Genomic DNA, 22855 nt, shown 5'->3' on the forward strand with positions numbered 1-22855 from the left:
AAGACCTAGTAAAGGCGTTCCAGCGTTCAAGTCCTAGTTACTTTTATACGGATTTGAATACTAGATCGTGGATACCGGTGTTCTTTGGTGGTTGAGTTTCAATTAACCACACATCTCAGGAATGGTCGAACTGGGTCTGTACAAGACTACATTTCATTTAAACTCATACATATCATCCTCATTATGAAGGCTAAACAGGAAAAAGAAGAAGTATTGTGAATTAGTGAGGTACAGCACTGTCTTGCCGAGAGTGGTCTTTGAATGTGATAAAGTGAATGTCTCGCGGGACTTTGTGATGGAGCCGAGTGGGAGCAGGAGTGGGTGTGGGAGCAGGGGTGGGATCTGTCCTTGACTCTCTGGTGGACCAGACCTGAGTCCGTAGTAGTTGCAATAAATTTATAGGATTTAAACTTGATCATTTGCAATCAACTAAGGGAATTAGGTAAAAATTACTGTTGCTGCGATGAACACATTCTGTGATATGCTTTAGTGCTGATTTAAACTCATTCAATTCCGAAGTGAGTCATTTACAGTCACTTATAGTCAGATAAAATGTGAACTAGGCGCGGAATTCGTGCTTCCGCGAACTATTAGCTAGTTCAGAGGGAAACCATATTGAACAGAAGAGAGAAGACATCCAAAAGAAGCCTACAGTGAAGGCAAAGGCAGAGTTAAAAATTCACTGATGTAAATGTCTACCGAGGCATTTACATCGGTGGCATCCCAACTGAGGTCTGACTGATGACTGTAAGATGTAATCAGTTAGAGGGTCAAAACGACAACCTCTGTTAAAGTCCATCAGGGCTATGAACGGTGCGGAGTGGTGTGGCGACCGGAATCGTCACAAGGTGGGTGTCTTCTCCTTCGGACGTTGGGAGTATTGCGAACTGACACAGAACAATGGTACTGGTTAGGACACATTAATCCTCCAAAATCTTTGATATCAAATACTTCTGCTATTAGAATAATATTTCTTTTATATAAGATTTTATATGAATGTATTTATAAAATTTTGATCAGTATGGACTAAAATTCCGCAGTATCTCTGTACCAAATTTACAGTTTATTTCCCCGCTGTCTTTGTCGTTAAAGGCTACTTAAGGAAGAACGGATGATCTGTAATGGACTTTAATTACATATCGTGTACATCAATATGGTTCTGCACGCCATTCTTTTTGATATGTTCAAGAGTATTTCTGATGAAATACTCAGTACTGATAACTGTACAATATACCTCTTTTTTCACTGTATATCTATGAACTTGGGTAAACTGGATTCCCAAGTGGTATTCACTTTCTGAGTCCTCTCTTTTCGAGTCCTTGAATACCTGAGTGATAAACAGTCTTACCAATCTTTGATTTATCTATTTCTTCCGTTTCCGGTATAAGAGTTACAAAGTAATTAATTATTAGCAGCTGTTGGCAAAGCTTCTCCATTTCTAACGTGCAATAAATAAACTCCAAATTTTATTGGTATTGAGTGACCACGGACATAGTATATTCCTGCAGTTTATGGCATGCGCTAAACAAAACTAAACTTACGTTTATGTAGGTAAGTTTAGGTTTTATTAAATTTATTGAATCAGATAAGGATGCATAAAAAATGTATTATTCGTAAAGTGTGAATATCAGAAATTTCGTCTACCATACAATAATTACATCCCTTGTAAATTTGGACTTTATAATTAAAGACTTAATAAACATAAATTTGGATTGTAATTAATTAACTGGGTATGAAATTATAATTCAGTAAGAGGTTGTTCATTACATTTATAATTTGGTAACTCTTATAAATTAAAATATGCATATTTAAACGGATTGATATTTAAAATATCTTCTTTTTTTTAGATGTCTTGATAAAAACTATTTAATTAAAAACAATACGGAGTTGTCGCCAAAATATTAAGAGACATGTTAAAATTTTCAATAGTTATTTTTATTTGTTGCCTTACTACTACCTTATCGCTGAGTACAACGACGTTCATTCGTAAAAAAACTGGAATTACTCTTACTTTTAAATCAAAGACGTATGGTAAAGGTACAGAAACTATTTCTTATACAACTGCAGTTGAACATTTTGAAACTTTAATTGTCTCTGACGAAAAGATACGCCAGGTAATGTATGTTTTACCTTATTATTATTCTTTCGATCAGATCGTTTTAGATTTTGCATTTTCTTACTTCTTTTCCTTTTCTTTCCGTTTTGTTTTCAATATTTTTTTTTCTCATTTTTATTGAGAGTGCATGATTTTTTCTCTTCTGTAAATTTTCTGGAGCTGTGTTTCGGTTTTTCCATTTCATCTGGTTTCTCTGATCTAGAAAATATATTATTTAATCAATAGATTATGTAACATCGTAAATTTTATCATTCTCAATCGATAAAATTGTATAAATTCAATTTATTAGTTAATATGTATAACCATTAACAAAACAATGGTATATCTGGTAAACAGATCACCGACTTTATATCTTAATCGAATTTTGTAATGTTCACTATTCACTACGCAGAAAATCGAAGTCTTTCGGAATCACATTTAACCCATAACAATTAATCCCAAAATCTCATTTTAAATCATTTTTGCCCAAAATCTTCTTATTAACTGTCTTCTATTGCTATAGGTTTACGTTTACACATTGACTGAATACAATTTCTTTCATCCTACACCACTGATGATTAACAATTTAGATACAGTGATGTTGACGATATAGAATATCCTCTTCCAGTCCGTCTACCAGAAAAATACTACTCTCATGTTTCACGAGCTTGAAGAGTGCACTACACTGAACATATATTTAGTATGTTTCCCGCATTTTCAATTCAGATATTTTCAATTTTATATTTCCCATATTCTGCACAATTAACGTTCATGTTTTTAGAAGATATGATCTATGATTATTTCTTAAAATTCGCTACGTCTTTAAAATAATTTGGGTCAATTATTCGGTTTCCATTCGTCCATACCATGTATTAATTTCCAGAAATTTTGGCGAAATTATTCTAGAAAACGGAATATCATACAAGTGTCCTAAGGAAGTGCCCTGTTATGTGTTCGTTATTTGTAGCTAATTTTATCAATTTAGGTTCCTTGTACAACTATAACTACTGTCGGAAGGCCGCTCCCAAACATAACCCGTTTAGAATCGTAGTGTAAAACGACTGGGTTCACGTTTTTCTGGAGAAAACGAAATGCATTTACTTTTCACGCTTGAAGAAACATGTTGACTCTCAACTGTTTTTACACGGTCAACCAGTTGAACCGTGTACGCTGGTTAGATTTTTGAAATTGTGGTTTGACCATCGACTAACGAAGATAACACGTTTAAAGGAGCTGAAAGTAAAATGTCTAAAACTGCTAGACGTGTTGAGAGTTCTATCTAATACTCGTTGGGTAGCTGATCGAGTGAGTATGTTGCACTTCTACCTATCTCTGGTCCGTTCCCGCTTAGACCATGGCTCCGTAGCTTATTCGTCCGCACAGGCTAGCGCTCTAAAGATGCTCAATACAGTCCATCATTCGTTTATCTGTCTGGTTACAGGTACGTTTCGCTTAAGACCCATGGTAAGTCTACTGTGGACAGTGGTGAGCCATCTCTTTGGAATAGACGAAACCAAATAATTTTCTTCCTATGCCGCTCGCATTAAAGTGCAACTGAATCATCCTATCTTTGATTCGTTGTTCTCTAACCCATACGTTAATCGATATCAGGAACAGCCAATATCTGCTACTCCGCTAGACATCAGAGCTTAGCACCTTTCTTAGCGCTGAATATTCAGTTATCTCCGGTTCTTACTGTTATTCAGTGTCATTAACCACCTTGACGGCCTTCTCCCAAATGCATGAATCCAGACTTGCAAGAAAAATGTTATAATATCATAAATTGCATAATACTGATGCAGTAGTTTACACTGACGGCTCTAAACATTTTACTTTTCTTAGTTGTGCTTTAATGGTTGGCAGTAGAATATACATGTTTGGCCTTCCCAGCATCGTCAGTAATTTTGTCGCTGAGCCGTATGTTGTTAATAAGGCCTTAAATATAATTAGCCTAACATATCGACATGTACTTGTCTGATCACATTCCATGAGTGCCTTGCAGGCGATTAACATGTACTCCTGCCGTTTGTGAAATTCACTCTACCATTTCTGATATGACACAGCGTAACACAAGTGTGAGCTTCTGCTGGATCCCCAGCCATATTGGAACTTCGGGCAATGAGTGCTCTTATCGTAAGATAAAAAAGCCTTTTTTGCTTCCTCCTTTCACTAATCGCGTTGTTTCTGGTGATCTTATCTGTTTTCTTAACAGACTGGTCCGTGACGAGTGGCAAAGTGAATCGAATGCTACCATCGTCAACAAAATTCGTCCAGTTAAGAACATTATGTTACCGTGGAGCTTCTCATGCAGGACTAACCGTCGACAGATATTATTCGCTGCTTGCGAATAGGACACTTACTCCTGGAAAATTCATTAATCAGACCAATGCAACCTGTCTGTGTTCGCTGCGACTCCCAACTAATAGTACACCGCATTCTTGTGGACTTACTCTGTTACGCGGCATTGCGTCGGAAGTTTAAACTAGAGGCTAACATACAAAATAACTTGGGTAACAGTGTATCGATGTTATCGAATGTCTTACTACTTCTTAAGGCCGTTCATCCGGATTCAAAAATTTAATTATTCATTTTTTTCATCTATTTAGACATTTGGCGAATTTTTAATTGTTGTTTTTAATATTTATTTGTTTAATATATAAATATCGTGTCAGGGCGCTGATGATGACATTTCGTTGTGGGCCTAGGTAAAAGGGAAAAAATATTTAAAAAAACGACCTAATTTCAAATTTAACAAATTTTATTCCATTATAAATGTAGAAAAGAATTTAATAGTTATTAAGTGCTTTCTTCAAATCTACAGACGTCAGTTAGATACCTTTATTCGTTTTTGGCTAAAAGATAGTCTTATCTTCAAAAATTAATCTGAGGGCCTGAACGGTCTCCCTTATAACCGTGATTTTTCTAAAAACCAAACTACTCTTCAACTTATTGATTGACTGGCCACTAGAATAAAAAGTGTAGACTATTTTTTTTGATGCTCATGAAAATATTTGTTCAAATCATCTGTTCATCAAATAGAACTAAACATTAAAAAATTGTAAAGTTCAAAAAAATGTAATACAAGAAATAATTACAAATTAATTAGATAATGATTTTTTTTTCATTAACTTGTAGGATGATGCTGATTTCTTTTTAGTCCATATATGGATAAACACAAAGTCGTCATCTTTAAGAACTTATTTAATTTGTTCTTTAATAAACCTGACTGTAAGTATTTCAGTTTAAATTGTACATATATAAAAGTATTTTCTCTGTATTATTAAGTAAAATTATATTTTGTTATTTTTAATAATTCGATTTTAAATTTGACCATTTACGTTTTCAATCCGATAACTTTTTGAGAAAGTGCAAGTTAATACCATTTTTCTCAGTTTTCAACATTAATATGTACGTATGAACGTATTCTACCTCCTTTGAAATATAATTTAGAGATATTTAGTATAAACACGTACTTGAAAACCAATTATTAAAACAAATGTGTATACCTGCTTTTAAATGAATATTAATTATATATTCCCGATATAACAAGTTTTACATGTTTTTTTTTGTTTTTTAACAATATTCATTTCCTTAAAATAAAGATTACGTTTTATAAAGTGAACCGCATAAAGTCTGTGAAGTGTCATAAAAAAAAACCAAGTTTTTGGGCATAATTAATTAATAAATTAATTTAAATGTCAGGAAAAGATTTTTGAAAGTATATGTTTGGAGTGTCACTTTATATGGAAGTGAAACTTGGACAATCGGAGTATCTGAGAAGAAAAGATTAGAAACTTTTGAAATGCGGTGCTATAGGAGAATGTTAAACATCAGATGGGTGGATAAAGTGACAAATGAAGAGGTATTGCGGCAAATAGATGAAGAAAGAAGCATTTGGAAAAATATAGTTAAAAGAAGAGACAGACTTATAGGCCACATACTAAGGCATCCTGGAATAGTCGCTTTAATATTGGAAGGACAGGTAGAAGGGAAAATTGTGTAGGCAGCCACGTTAGGAATATGTAAAACAAATTGTTAGGGATGTAGGATGTAGAGGGTATATTGAAATGAAACGACTAGCACTAGATAGGGAATCTTGGAGAGCTGCATCAAACCAGTCAAATGACTGAAGACAAAAAAAAAATTGGGCATAAAACGTAAAAAAACCAGGTTAGTAATTTATTTTTTCGTTTAGATTTAACAAAATATTTTTTTTAAAAAAAACTTCGTACATAGATGTGGAAAAATTGATCTCTGGAACTAAACTTTAATTTTACCAATTTTTTTAAGAAAGGTACGGTAATCATTTCGGTCACATGGAGGGAGTGGAGGGTGAAAATGAATTTTCTTTACGTTTTGAGATATGAGGAATACGAAAATACCATTCACTTAAATTGGGGTTTCCTTATATATTTATAAGCCTATGTATAAAATTTTGTGCCTCAAAAATCGTCAAAACTACTAAACCAATTTCATTGAAATTTAAATATGTTGTAGTACTTTATTTGAGGCTGTGCATGTACAAATTTGATGAAAATTGATTGAGTCGTTGTTGAGTTACACTCAATTTAAGGTCGAAAAAATTTGAGCGGGGTAAGTTGGAAGCGTGGTTCGTTATGATGTTGCAAATTAGAATGTTGACTATTTTTATCTGCGGTATCTGTTAGCAATATTTTTATTTTATTTATTTATTTTTTATTATAGTGCGTTACTTTTTTAACGTATAACTATTTTTTTAGAATGAGAACAGTCATTAGAATGAGTTCATACTTTTTCAAAAGGAAACAAAATAAAATAATTAATATTCAGTTAATATGACCTAAATAATAAACCTTTTATTTTAGTTTTATTTTTAAAATTTTATTTTTTTTATTATTTAATGAATGAGATATCCAGAAGATGATTTAGTAACAAACACTAAGACTCGATATATAAAGAATAAAAAATAAAAAATTCATACACAGTTCTGCGTAAGAACTGTGTATGAATTGATTTTATGTATCTAATTTTTTGCCTCTAATTAGAGAATTATTATTATTATCTTTAATCTTTCTAAAAAAGAATTCTTTTATCATAAGATTTAGATAAATTTTGGCTTGCTTGTTGAAGTGAATATGTAAATTTAGTCACAGAAACCTTGAAAATATTATTCCTTTTTGCCACGTCTTACCTCTGTGAAAAGGGTTTTACGTCTACAGTTGTGCAAAAAACTAAATTTGGGGATAGTCTTTTGTCTTTTATCATTTGAAAACAATTTGCTTTTGTGTGTTTCTAAAATAGATCCACGAATGGAGAAACTGTTAAATAAAGAATAAGCCAACCATCTCATTATCTTCTTTACATGTGCACATATGGATATAAGTAAAGTGTTTACAATAAGTAATTTTTTTCTCATAAAATGATTTCATTATTGTTTACGTATAAAGTTGTAGGAAAATTTCGCAACCCCGTTTTATATTACTGTGACCCCCAGCTTGAGAAATGCTGGGTTAGTGGTGAATCACAAATGTTTTTCACTTGTTTCTTCCCTCATTGGCTTTGATGTCGCTTTAAACGATTTTCTGGACTAAATAAATTTATTTAAAATTTCTTCTGGACATTTTTTCTTATTTTGGCCGTGGCTAATTTAACCTAGAAATCTATAACATTTGTTATGTTTTTAACATTTTTACTTCCCTATTTTTTTGTATCAAAAAAAAACGCTATAACTTTTGACATAATTTTTCATTTTATTAAATTGTATTTTTTAATATTTCATAACGTTATTATTAGTTTTTTACTTGAGTTATTTATTTTTCAGGCAAAAACATTGAAAGCAGGATTTTCTTATGATGATCCTAAAATGAAAGACAATATATTTATAAGTAAGTTTGTTGCCAACAATTATTTTTTCCCATTAATATTTCATCCCAATGCACATCGTTATGGTTTTAATTATTGATATTAAGATTAGATTTAACACACTTATATCAGAAAAATTATGTAATCAGCTGATGTATATCACAAAATAAATTCTCTATCAATTAACAGATTTGAAATAACACGTATTCATTATACTAAATGTCTTAGTAAAAAATCGAGTGAAAAGATTCATAATATTACAAAGTACAGAAATTCTGAAATTTCCAATATTTTAGAATTATTTTCAAACCTTAACCCTTCAGTTTAGAAAGTAATAAATTACGAAAGAGATCGCTAATTCACGAAGGTTCAGGGAAATAACGATTGTCAAAAGTTACAAGGTATTGCTAAAATAATGATGAAAAGAAATTACAAAAACTTTAGAAAGTATATTTTCAGGCTACAACAGTTAACATCAGCAAAATAAGGATTTAATGTACAAACAATGTAAACTATTAGAAAGTTATTTTTCCACAATATTTTGGAATAATAATAATACAAAAAATCGAAAATGTAATCGTAGATAAACAAAAAAAAAAACAGATAAAGAAATCTTGTATTATGTCAAAATAAATTATGCTACCTTAAGCTAATGAATATAAACCTCATTTAGACAATTTAGTAACTTGAATTATGAAGAACTACCTAAATTCGAAAAGGTAAAATCTACAAAAATGCTAACGCTTTAGAGGATGAGAACCAGGAACCGGCACGTTGAAGAACTACTTGTGTTTATAAACATGAAATCTAATTACTGTGAAATTAATACTTTTTGTATAATAGTTGATAAATTCAGTCTAAGAAAAAATCTAAATAAATCGCATCTGAGCTAAGTAAAACTTATTTTGTGACTGTTTAATTTCTTCTACAAAATTGGAAAAATCTATGGTATAACTAACTAATAAATATATAATATATATATATATATATATATATATATATATATAAAACCTACTGAAGGAAAAAAAAGTGTGGCTACAGTCAAAGCTAGAGATGTAATTACACTGACATGTAAAATGTTATTAAAAAAAGTTAACTAAAATAAAAAAAAAGAAGAAAACTGCCATCGTAACAATATTTTTTTCTTATTGAAATATGTTATCATTGTCCCCATTCATTTATATAAATTAAAAACAATCTTCGTTTTATGTGCCCTAAATAGAGTTCAATAGTGCCCTAAATGTGCCTCATGAGCCCTAATATCTGAAAAACTACTTAACCAATTTCGTTGAAAATGTCACAGTTTATTATTATTATTTAAAAATTAGACGTCGCAAACATGTTTTTTTTTACTCAATAATTGAACATCGAATCTTCAGATGTAAGCTCGACTGAATTAGTATTCAATATAAACATTAATGAACACGTATTATTCAGTCACTGTACTTTGTTTTAAAAAATTACTCGGCAAAATATCCGTAGTAATGGCGTTTACTTCACCGTACCGCGGGACGTTAACTTGACACTTTCCTCCAATTGCGTTTTATATTTTGGGTGTGTGCTCCAGTGAACAGACCCAGGAAGCTGTATTAGTGGTTAACAATCAGATGGTGGTAACTTTCGTAATGGCAGCAGTAAGAAATCTTCTTGCAATCCCTTTGTTTCGTAGTATCAGGAAGAATGTACTTCCTTACAACGGAAAGAAACGTTTCATATCCTCTGGTCAGAACAGGGACAATAAACACTTATTTTATACCTGTCTGGATAGCACAAAATAGCCAGTAGTTACTTCAATTATATGGCCCCCGTTGTATTTCTTTAGTTACTTACTTAAACAAATCCTCTTTTACTTAGTGGGTGTCGAGGAGCGGTGTAGTTCTCCATTTCCATCTATCATTCGCCTGTTTTTTATCTTATTAAAATTTCTACCTCTTACCTGAACCAATGTGCGCAATCTATCCGTCCACGAACTTCTCGGTCTTACTGTGGGCCTTCGTCCATCAATCCTGGCCTTCCATACCAGCTTAGGAAATTTATCTTCATCCATTCTTATTAAATATTCCAACCACCTAAAGTGTCGCGATTTCACGTTCTCGATAGCGGACTCCACCTTCAGCAGCACATTCCTTGTATGAAGTTCTTCCTAAAAATCTCATTTTCTGTGCTTGTATCCTGACTTTGTGCTTCTCCAGTTGTATTTTTAAAGCCCAATTTTAGTCTTGTCGATATCTACAACTTTACATATTCCTCGATAGGCTGAGAATATTTGAAAAAAATTCTTTTTGCAGATATATCTCTTAAATAATTGCTCCAATCGACTACAATATTAGGAGGCAGACTTAATTCAGTTTCCAGAATACTTTTCCCGTTGTTGTTGCAATTGAGACCCTAAAACTACTAACTGAAGCACCATCAGCATCTGTCATTTGGTTTTGCCAAATCATATACCACGAAATTGTCTACGCTGCAAACTTACTTTTTTCTTATGTATCGATTTACATGAGATAAAAACGTAATGTAACACTCTTTTCTTTTACCGCGATAGGTGTTTTTTTTTTAATATATATATATATATATATATATATATATATATATATATATATATATCAACCTCACATTTTAGAATTATTCTATTTTTTGATAGAACATTGTGTTCATTTTGTAAATTTCCCTCAGATTACGAAAAATTTGGTAAAAGATGTATAGTAAATTTACAACTGATATGTACCCACCAGGAATTGTTGCATGCATCGTTACACTCGGCTATTACAGAAACATTTAAAGGGCAGATAACGCGCGGTTTCTTACCATTCTCCACATTGCTTAGTAATATTATATATTGCCTAATATATATATATATATATATATATATTTTGCTTAATATTATATATTATATCTTGCTTAGTAATACTCGCTTACTTTCAACTCCCAGGAGGTAGATTGGACTTTGAGGCTTATAACTGGTGGTTAACTTCATCAATTTTGACGTCAACAATAAATATATTTGAATAGAAAAAATGCAGTGGTGAGGCAGTTGTACTGTAGTTAAAAGAAATTTTAATTTAGTAAAAACAATAATAGGGCCTTACTTTGAAAGCCGATACTTTCCTTAATTTTCATTTTCAGAATTACTAATATCTTTATATAAATCATTTATCGATTAAGTAATAATATACATTAAATTTCTGTTTATTTTATCTGTCGTAGCAGTTATATTTTAACCTGTCCTATCATAATTATATCACTGATTGTGTACTAGTCTGTCCATTCAATTATTTTAATCGTGCCCGCTGTGCTTGTCAATAATCGTTATTTTCATGCGATATGAATTTGATTGACTTCATTCATGAGGTGCAAGATACAAAATGCTGTTCGTTTTTAATATGCCAAAGAGATTTTATATGATCCTAAGTTATAAAATATCTCTTTCGTTAAGCGACAGGGAAGATAAATGGTGTTGGGCAAAAGTGAATTATCCCAATTCTACTCGTTTAAGAAGCAGTACGTGGCGTAATCCAAAAAACTGAAATTGGAAGTTGTAGTATTTATTAAACGCATGGAGATGGGAATATACCAGTTATAAATTCTGTAATGAAGAATTTTGTATGGGTAGTGCCGCTCCAATTGATTGGAACAATTTTTTAACGGATGCATTAATCCATAACTTAATAATAAAAAATAGGCGGGAATGAGCGTGAACTTGAAAATAGACGAATTTATTTCTTTCAAGATGAAACTACAGTGTGGGGACGGTTTACTCTCAGCGGTGAGTGTTTTCAGAAAAACAAAGGAATGTTTAATATACGCGATTCCCGACCGATCGACACCGTTACTAAACGTTATAAAAGAGCATTTTAGACCTGGGAAGAACATAATTCCTGATTGTTGGCGAAGTTCCTATGATATACCTTTTATACAAGATTAAAATTTTACATATAGCACTGTTAGTTATGCGGTTATCTTTCAAGATAGGAGCGCCAAAAATCACAGTAGAGAGTTTATGGGCTGCAGAGAAAGACGGAATAATGAGTGTAATACAACGAGATCTACACTGGATTTCCTATTTATCTGAATCATGTGACGCCAACGTAACATCGAAAGTAACCTGTTTGATCAAATTTTGCGCTTGTTTTCGCTTTCACAACAGTGAATGTAAGACTTATATTTTACTATTACAATAATAATAATTTTAAAAATGTGTCCGCTTTCGAAATAAGACCCCAATAATATACACAGAAAGTAAAAAATAAAACACAAAAACGTAAACATTTTCCCGAGTCATATAATTGTACTTTGATAATAAATTTAACCGATATTTTAATCTACTAATTATTGAAATCATTTTGCAAAATTTTTCAATCAAAACATAAGAATGTTAACTTTTATATCCTTTCTTAAATTTTATTCATGAGCAGGGATATTTCTTTAGTTAAAGGTGGTATTTATTTAGTATAAGGTTCTACCTATCCTATAAACGAAGCTAGATTAATTTGTATCAAGATTGTCTGAACTGGAGGTATTTAAACCATTTATGGTTTAGATGTTTTTATGTTGAAGTTAATCTAAAATTACAAATTCTAATTTTAGAGTTATATTTAGTTATTTTTTCTTCTTTTTAATTTTATCCCTCTATTCTTACTTTAATATCCTGGTTAAATTTACTTGTTTTAACATTTTTCAATACTACTTATTTGTCACTTAAAACTATTATTCATAAGTTTCTAAGGAAGTTAAAAAAAATCATTTTATTTTGGTACTTTCATTAATTTTTTACATATACAATTTTGTTTGTCTAAAATTAGGTAAAGAATACTAATATTTATCTATTAATGTACTTAATTATTGTTATTATTTTTATATATAAGTATATAAATAAAATATTACATAATTTTCCATCTTAATTTTCAGATTATAAAATGATAGATTTTGAAGAAATTCGAGTTATTAAACCAAACATTTATATAACAATCTATCGTCAGAAGAATGAAATTACATTAAGTTCTAAAACTGATTGTGAAATTTACAGAAAAATAACAGATTTGAATTCGATAAAAAAATTTCCAGGTATAGAAAATGAAATTAATCAAGAAAAGGAGTTAGAAAATTCTATTGAATTACATATTCAAAACTCAGATAGTGATAATTGTTAATTAGACTAATGTTTGATTATAGATTTATTTTAACAAATTTTTACTGTCTTTTTCTTTAAAGATTTACTAAAACATAATTAGAAGATATATTTTTAAAGAATAAATAATATAAATGTACTTATATATACTTTTTAATAACTTTTAAAAGATTAATAATCTTTTAGAAGTCGTTCAGCGCAGCACGAAGCATTTTATTTGAATGAAATTTTATTTTTCTTTAATAAAACAGCATTTGTTTTAATAAAACATAAGAACAGCAAAGAAGGCCACAGACTAAGATCAAATAAAGAGATATACGATAAAATTGGAGACCTGGAAGTAACAATAAGAAAACGACGTCTAAAATTCTTTGGACACATGGTCCGAATAAAACAAAGTTAAACAAACATATTTTCAATAAACTCTGGAAGTATGAAGGTCAAGATGGGTATGATAAACAGATTAAAGAAGAGTTCAAAATGTTCAACATTACAGAAAATGACTGTCTAGATCGAAAAGAACGCAGAAAGAGAATTTTTGAATTAAAGGTTCTTGCAGGTGAAAAGAAAAAATCAACAGAGGAGAATGGACTGAAGAAAGGAGAGATAAACAGTCCAAATTAATAGAGAACTTCTAAAAGAAAAAGAAAGAAACTACATGAAATGTGATTTGCGTGGTCCTCGAAAGCCTATCCGCAGAGAAACAAAAAATAGAATTGTGTTTATTTTTTACTTGTTTTTCATTCATTTGGATAATTCATGAATACTTATTATTTTTTAGCATAGTTGTGAATCTACCTACGGTTCGCTTTCTTTGTTAATTGTCTTCTAGAATACTATATGATTCCTATTCACACGATTCATGTGTATCAAGTTTTTTTTTTCTTTTCGAATAGCCCATTTAGAGGGCACGCTTAATCAACTCTTTAGCCCATGCTTCTTTCATTTTTCTAGAGTGGTGTTCTTTGTCTTCTTGAGTCCATTTTCTCTCTCTTTTGCAAGTAAGTTTATTCCTCTCCTGAAATTCTAATTCCTGTATTGTTTTTCTGAATGTTGTTCTGTCTTTTATTTATTTTAATTACACTGAAAATCAAACGAAGACAGTATATCATTGAATATGTTACAATCCACCCTGTTAGAAACCTTAGATCCGTGAAGATATACTGTTGATCTAAACCCTGGATACGATACTAACAAATTTCATTAACCTTCCCGTTGCCAAGCTTTTCGACACCTTTATTTTACCAAGCGGAATATCTCGACTACCTCAGTACAATTTTGTGATATACTGTAATATTTATTTTTAGATTCTGTAATTTTCAATGAATATCTTTATTTAATATTGAAATACAGTTTTTCAGATTACTAAAATTATTTAAACTTAATATAGATGCAAAGTGTACAATAAATTTTATATCATTCACAAGAATGATATAAATATTGAACACCTGTAAAATTAAAAATGTATACATTTTGGCTATCATTGTAGTAAACTAGTACTTGACCTCAAAATAACAAATAAGATTTTTTAACTGTTCATTCAGGTACATTTTTGCACAACATGCACTTCACAATAACAGTGTCTTCTCTCTGTATATTACAAACAGGTTTCTTGCACATTACACAACAGAATCTTGTTTTACAATCATCGTTTTTCTTGCAATCTTGACATCGCTCTGGTTTGGGTAAGTTGAAACACTGAGGTTGGATCATTGCTGTCGGAATTTCACATGCTTTCAGTGAATTCTGTTTGCAACAAAATCATTCTAAAGTAACTGCTGGAGATAGAAGTGCGTTGGAGTAATATTTTAACATAATTTTTGCAATGCAGCTCGTAGCTAAAATTCGATTTAAACGAATAAATAATAAAATGTAAATACAGATAATATTTTTAGTATTATTATATAATAACTTAATAACATGTCCGCTGAAAAACACTATAATCCAGTGGTGCTTAATTTAGATTTCTATGTACACAGAAAAAAAATGCATAATTAGTTTTTACTAATTACCTTCTCTTTCGCCCTTCCAGCGTGTTTTTGGACAGATTTGGCAATGAAAGAGCCCTTGCTTTTCGCCATCTTCTGATCACTACTGAAAAAACCAGTTTCATATTCCTTCCATCGAATAAACTAGAAAAGGGTACGAACAAGGAAAGTTCCATACACACGTGGAATAAAGAAAATCTACCTTGCACCAGCACGCCAAGGTCAGCACTGCGAGAGCAACAGTCCTCTCTCTCCTTCGCAGCCTCGCATGCAGCTTCCTATGTGCGCATGCGCACAACAGCCAAACACCACACCGCTGGAACTGTGAAACGCACAGTTCCATACAAAGATTTAAGTATCTTTTTTCATAGAGTGGGGGATGGCTACTGATATTAAGTTTAAGGATTATATATTGTACAAGTATAAAGAAAGAATTAAGGAAAAAATAACTCTTTAATGTTATCGATAATATCAAGTGGAAATAGGAAATGTTACACTTCCACAGTGCCTATACGCGAGCCGCTACTGAATTTTTGTAACACTTTTTTTTCACTGCTGTTAGTAATACAAGGTGCCAGTTAATAATTCACTCGACAATTACTGTATATTTCCCGCTCTGGTGAGAAAAATTTAATCACATTTTTATTAAAAAAATTCTTTATTCCGCCATACATACATTACTATTTATTGTTTTCTTACACAACTCAACAAAACAAGACATTAAATAAAAACTAAAAACTTTTTTAAATAAAAACTAAAATTCCTAATTGAAATAGCTATTCCTAGAAAATTTGCCGATAAATGAAAAACGGTGGTTCAAAAACAGATTGCTTACTTTATTTTTAACAGAATTACTTCAGTTTCTTCGGTTTATTGAACCAACATGATTGAGAAGTAAAAAAAAAGAATCTCCTTTTGAATTATTACCAAAAGTAAATTATTGAGATATCTCATTAGTAAAGATATAGCACCCAAAATATAGATTACACTCCATTGTGATTATCATTCTGTAGTTGTTGCACAGCTGAAAATCAGTTTTAAAGTGTTCAATCTTGCAACAAGTTTTAGCAAACTCTGTCTCGGTTTGCTAAAACTACGATGACTCTGTAGACAGAGTTCATCGAGGGTTTTCCAAATGTGCTAATTACTGCAAAATGATCTTGAAACATTAGTTTAAAGAACAAATTTTTTTTTATTTGTATGATATTCTGGAAGGTGTTTGGAGATGTAGTGTAACAATGTCGATTCATCTCAGTGTTCTTACAGGTAACTGAGGACATATATTTAGTATATTTAAAATAATAACATCTGTAGATCGCCAGGCTAGAATTTATAGTTAATCAAATCACAATGTGGTGACAAAAAAAAACAAATATATCATCTATTTTCCGTTTTAATAATATGGAAAACTGAAACAGTAAAACTCACTTATTAATTTTACCCGCATATACATTAATATACTCTTGACAATTTTATATGCTGTTATAAATAAATAACAAATATTTGTATGCTTAATTCACCAGCGAACCGATCGATCACCGTTTTGAGAGATAAATTTTGAAAAATGTGTGTAAGAGTACGGTATCAAAAGTTTGTTGCATATGATAGAGATTCGAACCCAAGGTCTTTCAAACTTAAAATTGAAACGCTATCACTCTGCTACGAATAATAATAAATTATATTGTTAAGTCTTTAGAGCTAGGATGGACTGCATTAATTATTGATGAAAGAATGAGACAATGTTCTTCTAGGTAACTGAATTTAATTCGTAAAAATATTAAATAATATAAGTTACATAAGACGACGAAATACATAACCGCGCCAGACGGGATTCTTAACTCGAATGAATGTATGAACTGGATTGCAGGCTAGCGCTAATAGATACTAGAGAGCAGCAATAGCTGGCTCAAACTAGGAACGGAACATATATCATTGTAACAGTAATCGCAATGGAAAATTGTTTTAAATAAACACATAAAAAGTTAATTTAAAAATGTATTTACGAAGAAACATTAATAATATTATCTCTACTGTTTTTTCTTATAGTTCGTCACTGAAGTAATGTTATCCTTTGTACGAACGTTGTCTAAGAAAAACTATGACATTTTTGGTGTTAAAACAATAAAAAATAATATTTAAAACATAATTATCCTTAATCAGTACACTTAGGTATTGTATTTTGTAATATAAAATACTATACTTAGCTTTAAACTCTTTTGTTATTAAAGTAGCTTTGAAATAAATTTTAATATGCAAACAGAATAATGGTAAATAATTTATTTTTTATAAAGTTTGTTAATATTTCCTTCACAATAATTTAAATAAAACAATAGAGCGTTACTTAAAAAAAGCCGACTATTGGAAATCGAATAATCGTAATAAATATTTGCTTAAAAGAATAAAAAATAAAATAAATAATTTTTCACGTTAATATCATATATATATGTTCATGTTACCCTACAAAATTTTTTAAGCTGAATTCAAATACGTAATTAGACTTTGTTCATCACACTCCGTTTTTATTTTTTTTAAACGTAGATAAACTTTAAAAAAAAATGTAAGAATATTTATCCGTTGCCTTAACAAAGTTTTTTGAAAAACCTCATTTTATATGGAGCGAATGTAGAGTTATGGTCATGATTACGTACATTCATGACAGAATAAATATTGTTACAGTACCGTAAACTAATTCTTTCAGAATATAAACTTTGAAACTCTTCCTGATAATTACCAAATAAACACACTTTAGTATAAGTATGGAGAATATTTCTTCTTTTCAGCCTAGATCTCAAAAGCTCCGCTTGTTCTTCAACAACTTAAAATCTCAAAGCCGTTTAATTCAGCTGAGTTATCAGATAAGATTTACAGGTAAATGATGGAGGATGCGGTACAGGTAAATCCTTACTTTGGAGACTGACTTTATAGAAAAATTCGAGAACTGTATAATTATGTACTCTTTTTGTCTTAGCAATACAGAAATAACAGTCTGACAAATGGGTTCACGCCATACTATCGATACGGCAAAACTCATCTTCCGATTACTCCTACCACAGTCAGTAGACCTTTAACAGGTCGAACAGCAGATGGGCGGGGCCCATTTCTTATCTTTATCCCCAGCTTTAAAGCCAAAATATAGTTCATTACATTTTTTGTTATGAATAATTTTCAAACGTGACAATAATCAATTAACTCTTAAATACACAGTCTGGGTCTAACACCCGGATTGTTTTTTAACCTAATTTATTTTCAATTTTTGCTGTGGGAAAAAAGTTTTGAATCCCAACTGAACGTTTTTCATTAAATACAGTCATTTTGTTCGTTCAAACCATTCTAAAACTTCAGCAAAGATATAGAAAACCTAAAAAATATAACTAAAAATTCTGTTTTTTAAAATATAGCCTTCCAGTTTTCTGATTATCGTAAAATTCGTCTTTCCTTTTACAAAACACCATGTTTCATTTTTCACCCGCAGTGCACTGAAATTCCGAAATTGGGAAGAGCGTTTTTCAATTCATACTTTTGAGTGATTTCATTACAGAATTGTCAACTTTTATCAACAGTCTATGGTAAATGTCAATAATTACCAAAACTATTTGGTAAAAGTCCGAAATAAATGTATTTTCTTTACGTTTTTAGATGTGACTCATCAGTCACATCTGTACGTCATTTTAAACGATAAAATGTTGCATTGCAGTAGGAGAAATAAGTCATAGTAATCGACATGTCACTACAATCGATGTCATTATAAACAATGTACACAACAACATGTACAAACAATGTGCTTGTCTCTTACATACTTAATATGTAAGAGAATTCTGTATGATGTGTAAATGAATGTCAATTGTCACCTGAGGAAGCTTAGAGAATTCTAAGTGAAACGTAGTGAATTTAATTTATAAGTTTATATAGTTGATTGGTTAACGCAAGAGATTAGTTAAGATAATACGTTTAAGTAAAATATGCCTTGTTATTATATTTAATTTCATCCAATCAAGAGGAAAATAAACTTAAATAAATTATTTTTTTAAGTTAATATTCATATGTATTAATATTCCATGTAAACGAATTATATATATATATATATATATATATATATATATAATAAAATCCATAAAATCCGTTTATATGATTAGTTTTAACCTGATTGTTTTTACATATAGTCGCGTGTTGGGGGCTCGATCAGGATATTGAGAGATTGATAATTGAGAATATTTATATAATTACAACTTATTGGTTTAAAAACATAAGTAAAACCAGACAAATCAATAATAATCACAATAGTAATAATAATAGTACGACAATCATAAAACAAATAATAAAAAAAAGTATAGTAATCACAACCACAATAATAATCAGTATAACAATAATAACAGACAATAAAAGAAACATCCCACAATAATAATTAGAATGATGACAATAATGGCAACCGTAAACATTAATAATATTAAATGTCAATAAAATCAAATAATCATAAATCTCAATAATAATAATAAACAGTGATTATATACAAAACAGAATTTAAAGCAATTGTTAGAATTTATTCATAGGTAAATAAATAACGAAAACCAGATTTCAGTCCCATTAACAAAAGACTTAGCATGACCACTAGTGTTAACACTTTTAACCACTTGTATTAACAATAGTGCAATAGATAAGACAATTATAAAGTTCTTTAACTGCAAATACCTTTTCTGTTCACAAATAAAACTACCCTACAGTTTATAAACGAAATTTAGTACATTATCTCTTTCACTCGTAGTTTTACAGTAACTGACCGACCCACTTCTTGTTTTCGTGTACTGAAGTAACTCGTGGCGTCACCTTAGTTGCATCGAACCTGTACTCGAAATTCGCTCCTTCACTACCCCCTCGCTGAATACTCTTGCTGCTGACTGACGTCTCGCGGACTGATTCGCAAAACTCACATAGCAGACCTTATCTCGCAGACTCACATCGCAGACTTTCCTCGCGGAACAGATTTTTAAATGGTCTTCCCCGTAGTATTTATATTCCTATCTTCCTTACCTGCCGGACCAGATCCCAGTTGAGCGTAAGAACGATCGACCGAGCCCTTTCATTCCCATGCATTCCTAACCTGGGTCCGGTAACTCTTCTCACGGAGCAATATTTGTTTAGGTATGTCTCTGTGGGCAGTATTACAAAAGACGATGATTGTTTAATCGGAACTGTTATCTGCACTAAAAGGGTTTCTTATAGCCCCTTTCTGGATTCCTCCCATTATTATATTTTCTACTACTTCTTCTTAACTGGCAGGAATCCGTTAGTCAGGTCCGCTATACTGATCTTATTACAATATTTATAATACACGGTAAGCTATATGTTTTCTGATAAAATTTAAGGTTAATAACCTGCTTCGTGGTAAAAAAAAAAGTTGATTTTTTTTTTTAGTTCCCAATTACTTGACAGTTAACTTATGCAATGTCATTTCACTATTGAATTTTTCATCAATAAAATAAAGAAAAATACCACTTCTGTCTAACTTCTAACTCGACTTCACGTCACTATGAGAAGCACAAAAGAAAATTATAGTCCTAAAAACAGCTAAATTACTAATCTTTTTTTTAAATATCCTAACCCGATTTAGGCGTATTTGGTTTACGATTACCAAATAAGCATATTTTAAGGATAGTATGGAGAATACTCCTTTTCAGCCTAGATGTCAAAAGCTCGGCTTGTTTCTTCAACAAGTTCAAATTCAAAACAAGGTCGTTTAATTCACCTGGGTTATCAGATAATGTTCACGGGAATAGGATACTACTTCAAAAGTAGGTTCATCTTGCACCTCATTTCGAAGTTCATTGGCTACCTACCTCATATTCCGATTCATCTTCTGAAGTTGTTATGTTGGAGGAAACGGGACAAGTAAGCCGTTACCGTAAGGCAATGACCTTATAGACAAATAGAGTTGCTGTAATGTATGTTAGAAATTACTATTATTCCTTTTATATTAATAAAACTGAAATAAAAATCAAACAATTGGGTTCACGCTATACCATCTATACGTCAAAATTCCTTTCCGTAGGAGTAGACCTTCCCACTCAGGTCGAGCAGCAGATAGGCGAGATCCAGTTCTCATCATTATCTCCAACTTTACAGCCAAAATATAGTTGTTCATAACATTTTTTAACTAGTGGAGTCAAATTTCGTCGTTTTTCAATAAACGTCAAATTCAAATACACTTACAGAAGTTACACTTACTTGTCATATAAGTATATATCACAAAAATTTATGAAAACGCAGTATGATTCGATTTTTGAATTCAAAGTAAATAGTTACATTAGGAATACAATAAAACGTTCATGTGCTAAAAACTGTGTTTAAACGATTTCTTAAACTACTTAACGTATCAAATAAAAACTAATGAAATCAATATGAGGAATGATAAAATATGAATCATTCGAGAGTATTGTTTCTCTTCAATATTTCGTTTTTAATTTTTTTTTAACACGGAAAACCATTTAAATTCTCACGGAATAATTTTCTAGAACGGAATTTATCACTGAGCTTCACAAAAATTGAAAGTATTTATTACATCGTGATATAATACGCAGTGAGTCTCTTTGTAAGAAGTAAGTAATTTCAAATAAATAAATAATATTAAAAATATAAATAAATATTGGTATAACCATAAAAAAATTTGTATAACCAATTTGAATTCCTTCAATAAAAATTAGAGAAAATAGGTGTTGTACCTAGGAACAAAGGTGTATAACCATAACTGGTAAGGTGAAAATTATAGGAAGGGACATTATGTAGAAATAAAGCGAGCGACGGAAGGAATAATTAAAATTAATAATCATAAAATAGTTTCTAATGATAAATTTTGATTACTTCATTATTATAGAATTATAATTTTTCTTTAATTTGTTAATTATTGTATTTTTTCTAATTTCAGGTAAGTCATTTCTGGTTCCTGTCATAGAATGAGGTAACTTTTCTTTTTTATTTATCTATCTATGCATTTATTCCACAAATATTTTTAATGAACACCTAATTCAGAATACAGTAAATTTTATTTGATTGTGTAAATTGGATTTCCTTTGTAAAAATTATGCAGTTTGTTATGTTTTAACGCTTCATTTATAATTTATAAAAGTAACTTCATAACTAAATATTGTAAAAATTATTTCCAAAACTAGGCCGTTAACTGTTAAGATGAAAAGTCCGAACCGATCTACTTATCTATGGAATTCTTTGGCAGTTTTCGTTTTACAATGCAGTGATAAAAACATACAGCTGAAAAGAGGATTGCTGCGAATCCGGAAAAAAAGCTGGAGAAAAATTATTTTCACCGGCAAACGTACCACTCTAACACTCCATAGCATATGGTAATACTAGTGATATGCATATTGTAACAGTGAATTACTGACGTAAATTTATCCAAGGAATAAATATAGCAATCTTTAATAAAAAATACAGTACTCTATGAAGAAAACAGTCGATCGTATTTACGATTACAGGTGTAAATATTCTATTTTTTGGATCTAACTAAAGGTTTTAACCGTATGAGTTTTGAATTCCTTCGATAAAAATTAGAGAAAATAGGTAGAATAACGGTAGTTTATAACTTGTTAAGGTAAAAATTATAGGTAGGGAACATTATTTAGAAATAAAACGAGCGACGGAAGAAATAATTAAAATTATTATCCACAACTTGTCAGAGTATTAACTGGAGTACCTCAGAGTTCGACGTTAGGTCCGGCTGTATTTCTAATATATATCGATCGACTATCACCAGCGATTAAGAATACTCAGTTAATACTTTACATAGATTATACAAGA

General features: G+C 30.7%; 2 protein-coding genes across 8 annotated transcripts in view; both read left to right on the forward strand.

Annotated features, from left to right (window-relative positions):
- Positions 1-22015, forward strand: part of LOC142327275 (uncharacterized) — a 66897-nt gene extending 44882 nt beyond the window's left edge. For 4 of the 7 annotated variants that reach the window (XM_075370166.1, XM_075370167.1, XM_075370168.1 and 1 more), the window contains 4 exons: positions 1848-2114; positions 5231-5323; positions 7896-7959; positions 12845-13123. In XM_075370166.1, the coding sequence (XP_075226281.1) occupies positions 1911-2114; positions 5231-5323; positions 7896-7959; positions 12845-13086 (603 nt within the window). In that variant the 5' untranslated portion in view covers positions 1848-1910 and the 3' untranslated portion in view covers positions 13087-13123. The other 3 variants (XM_075370172.1, XM_075370173.1, XM_075370171.1) reach the window with 3 other exon arrangements.
- LOC142327273 (uncharacterized) overlaps positions 1-22855 on the forward strand; it is a 164918-nt gene that overhangs the window by 19764 nt on the left and 122299 nt on the right. The window lies entirely within an intron of this gene.

The sequence above is a fragment of the Lycorma delicatula genome, chromosome 7 (genome assembly GCF_047948215.1).
Source record: "Lycorma delicatula isolate Av1 chromosome 7, ASM4794821v1, whole genome shotgun sequence".
Lineage (NCBI taxonomy): Eukaryota > Metazoa > Arthropoda > Insecta > Hemiptera > Fulgoridae > Lycorma > Lycorma delicatula.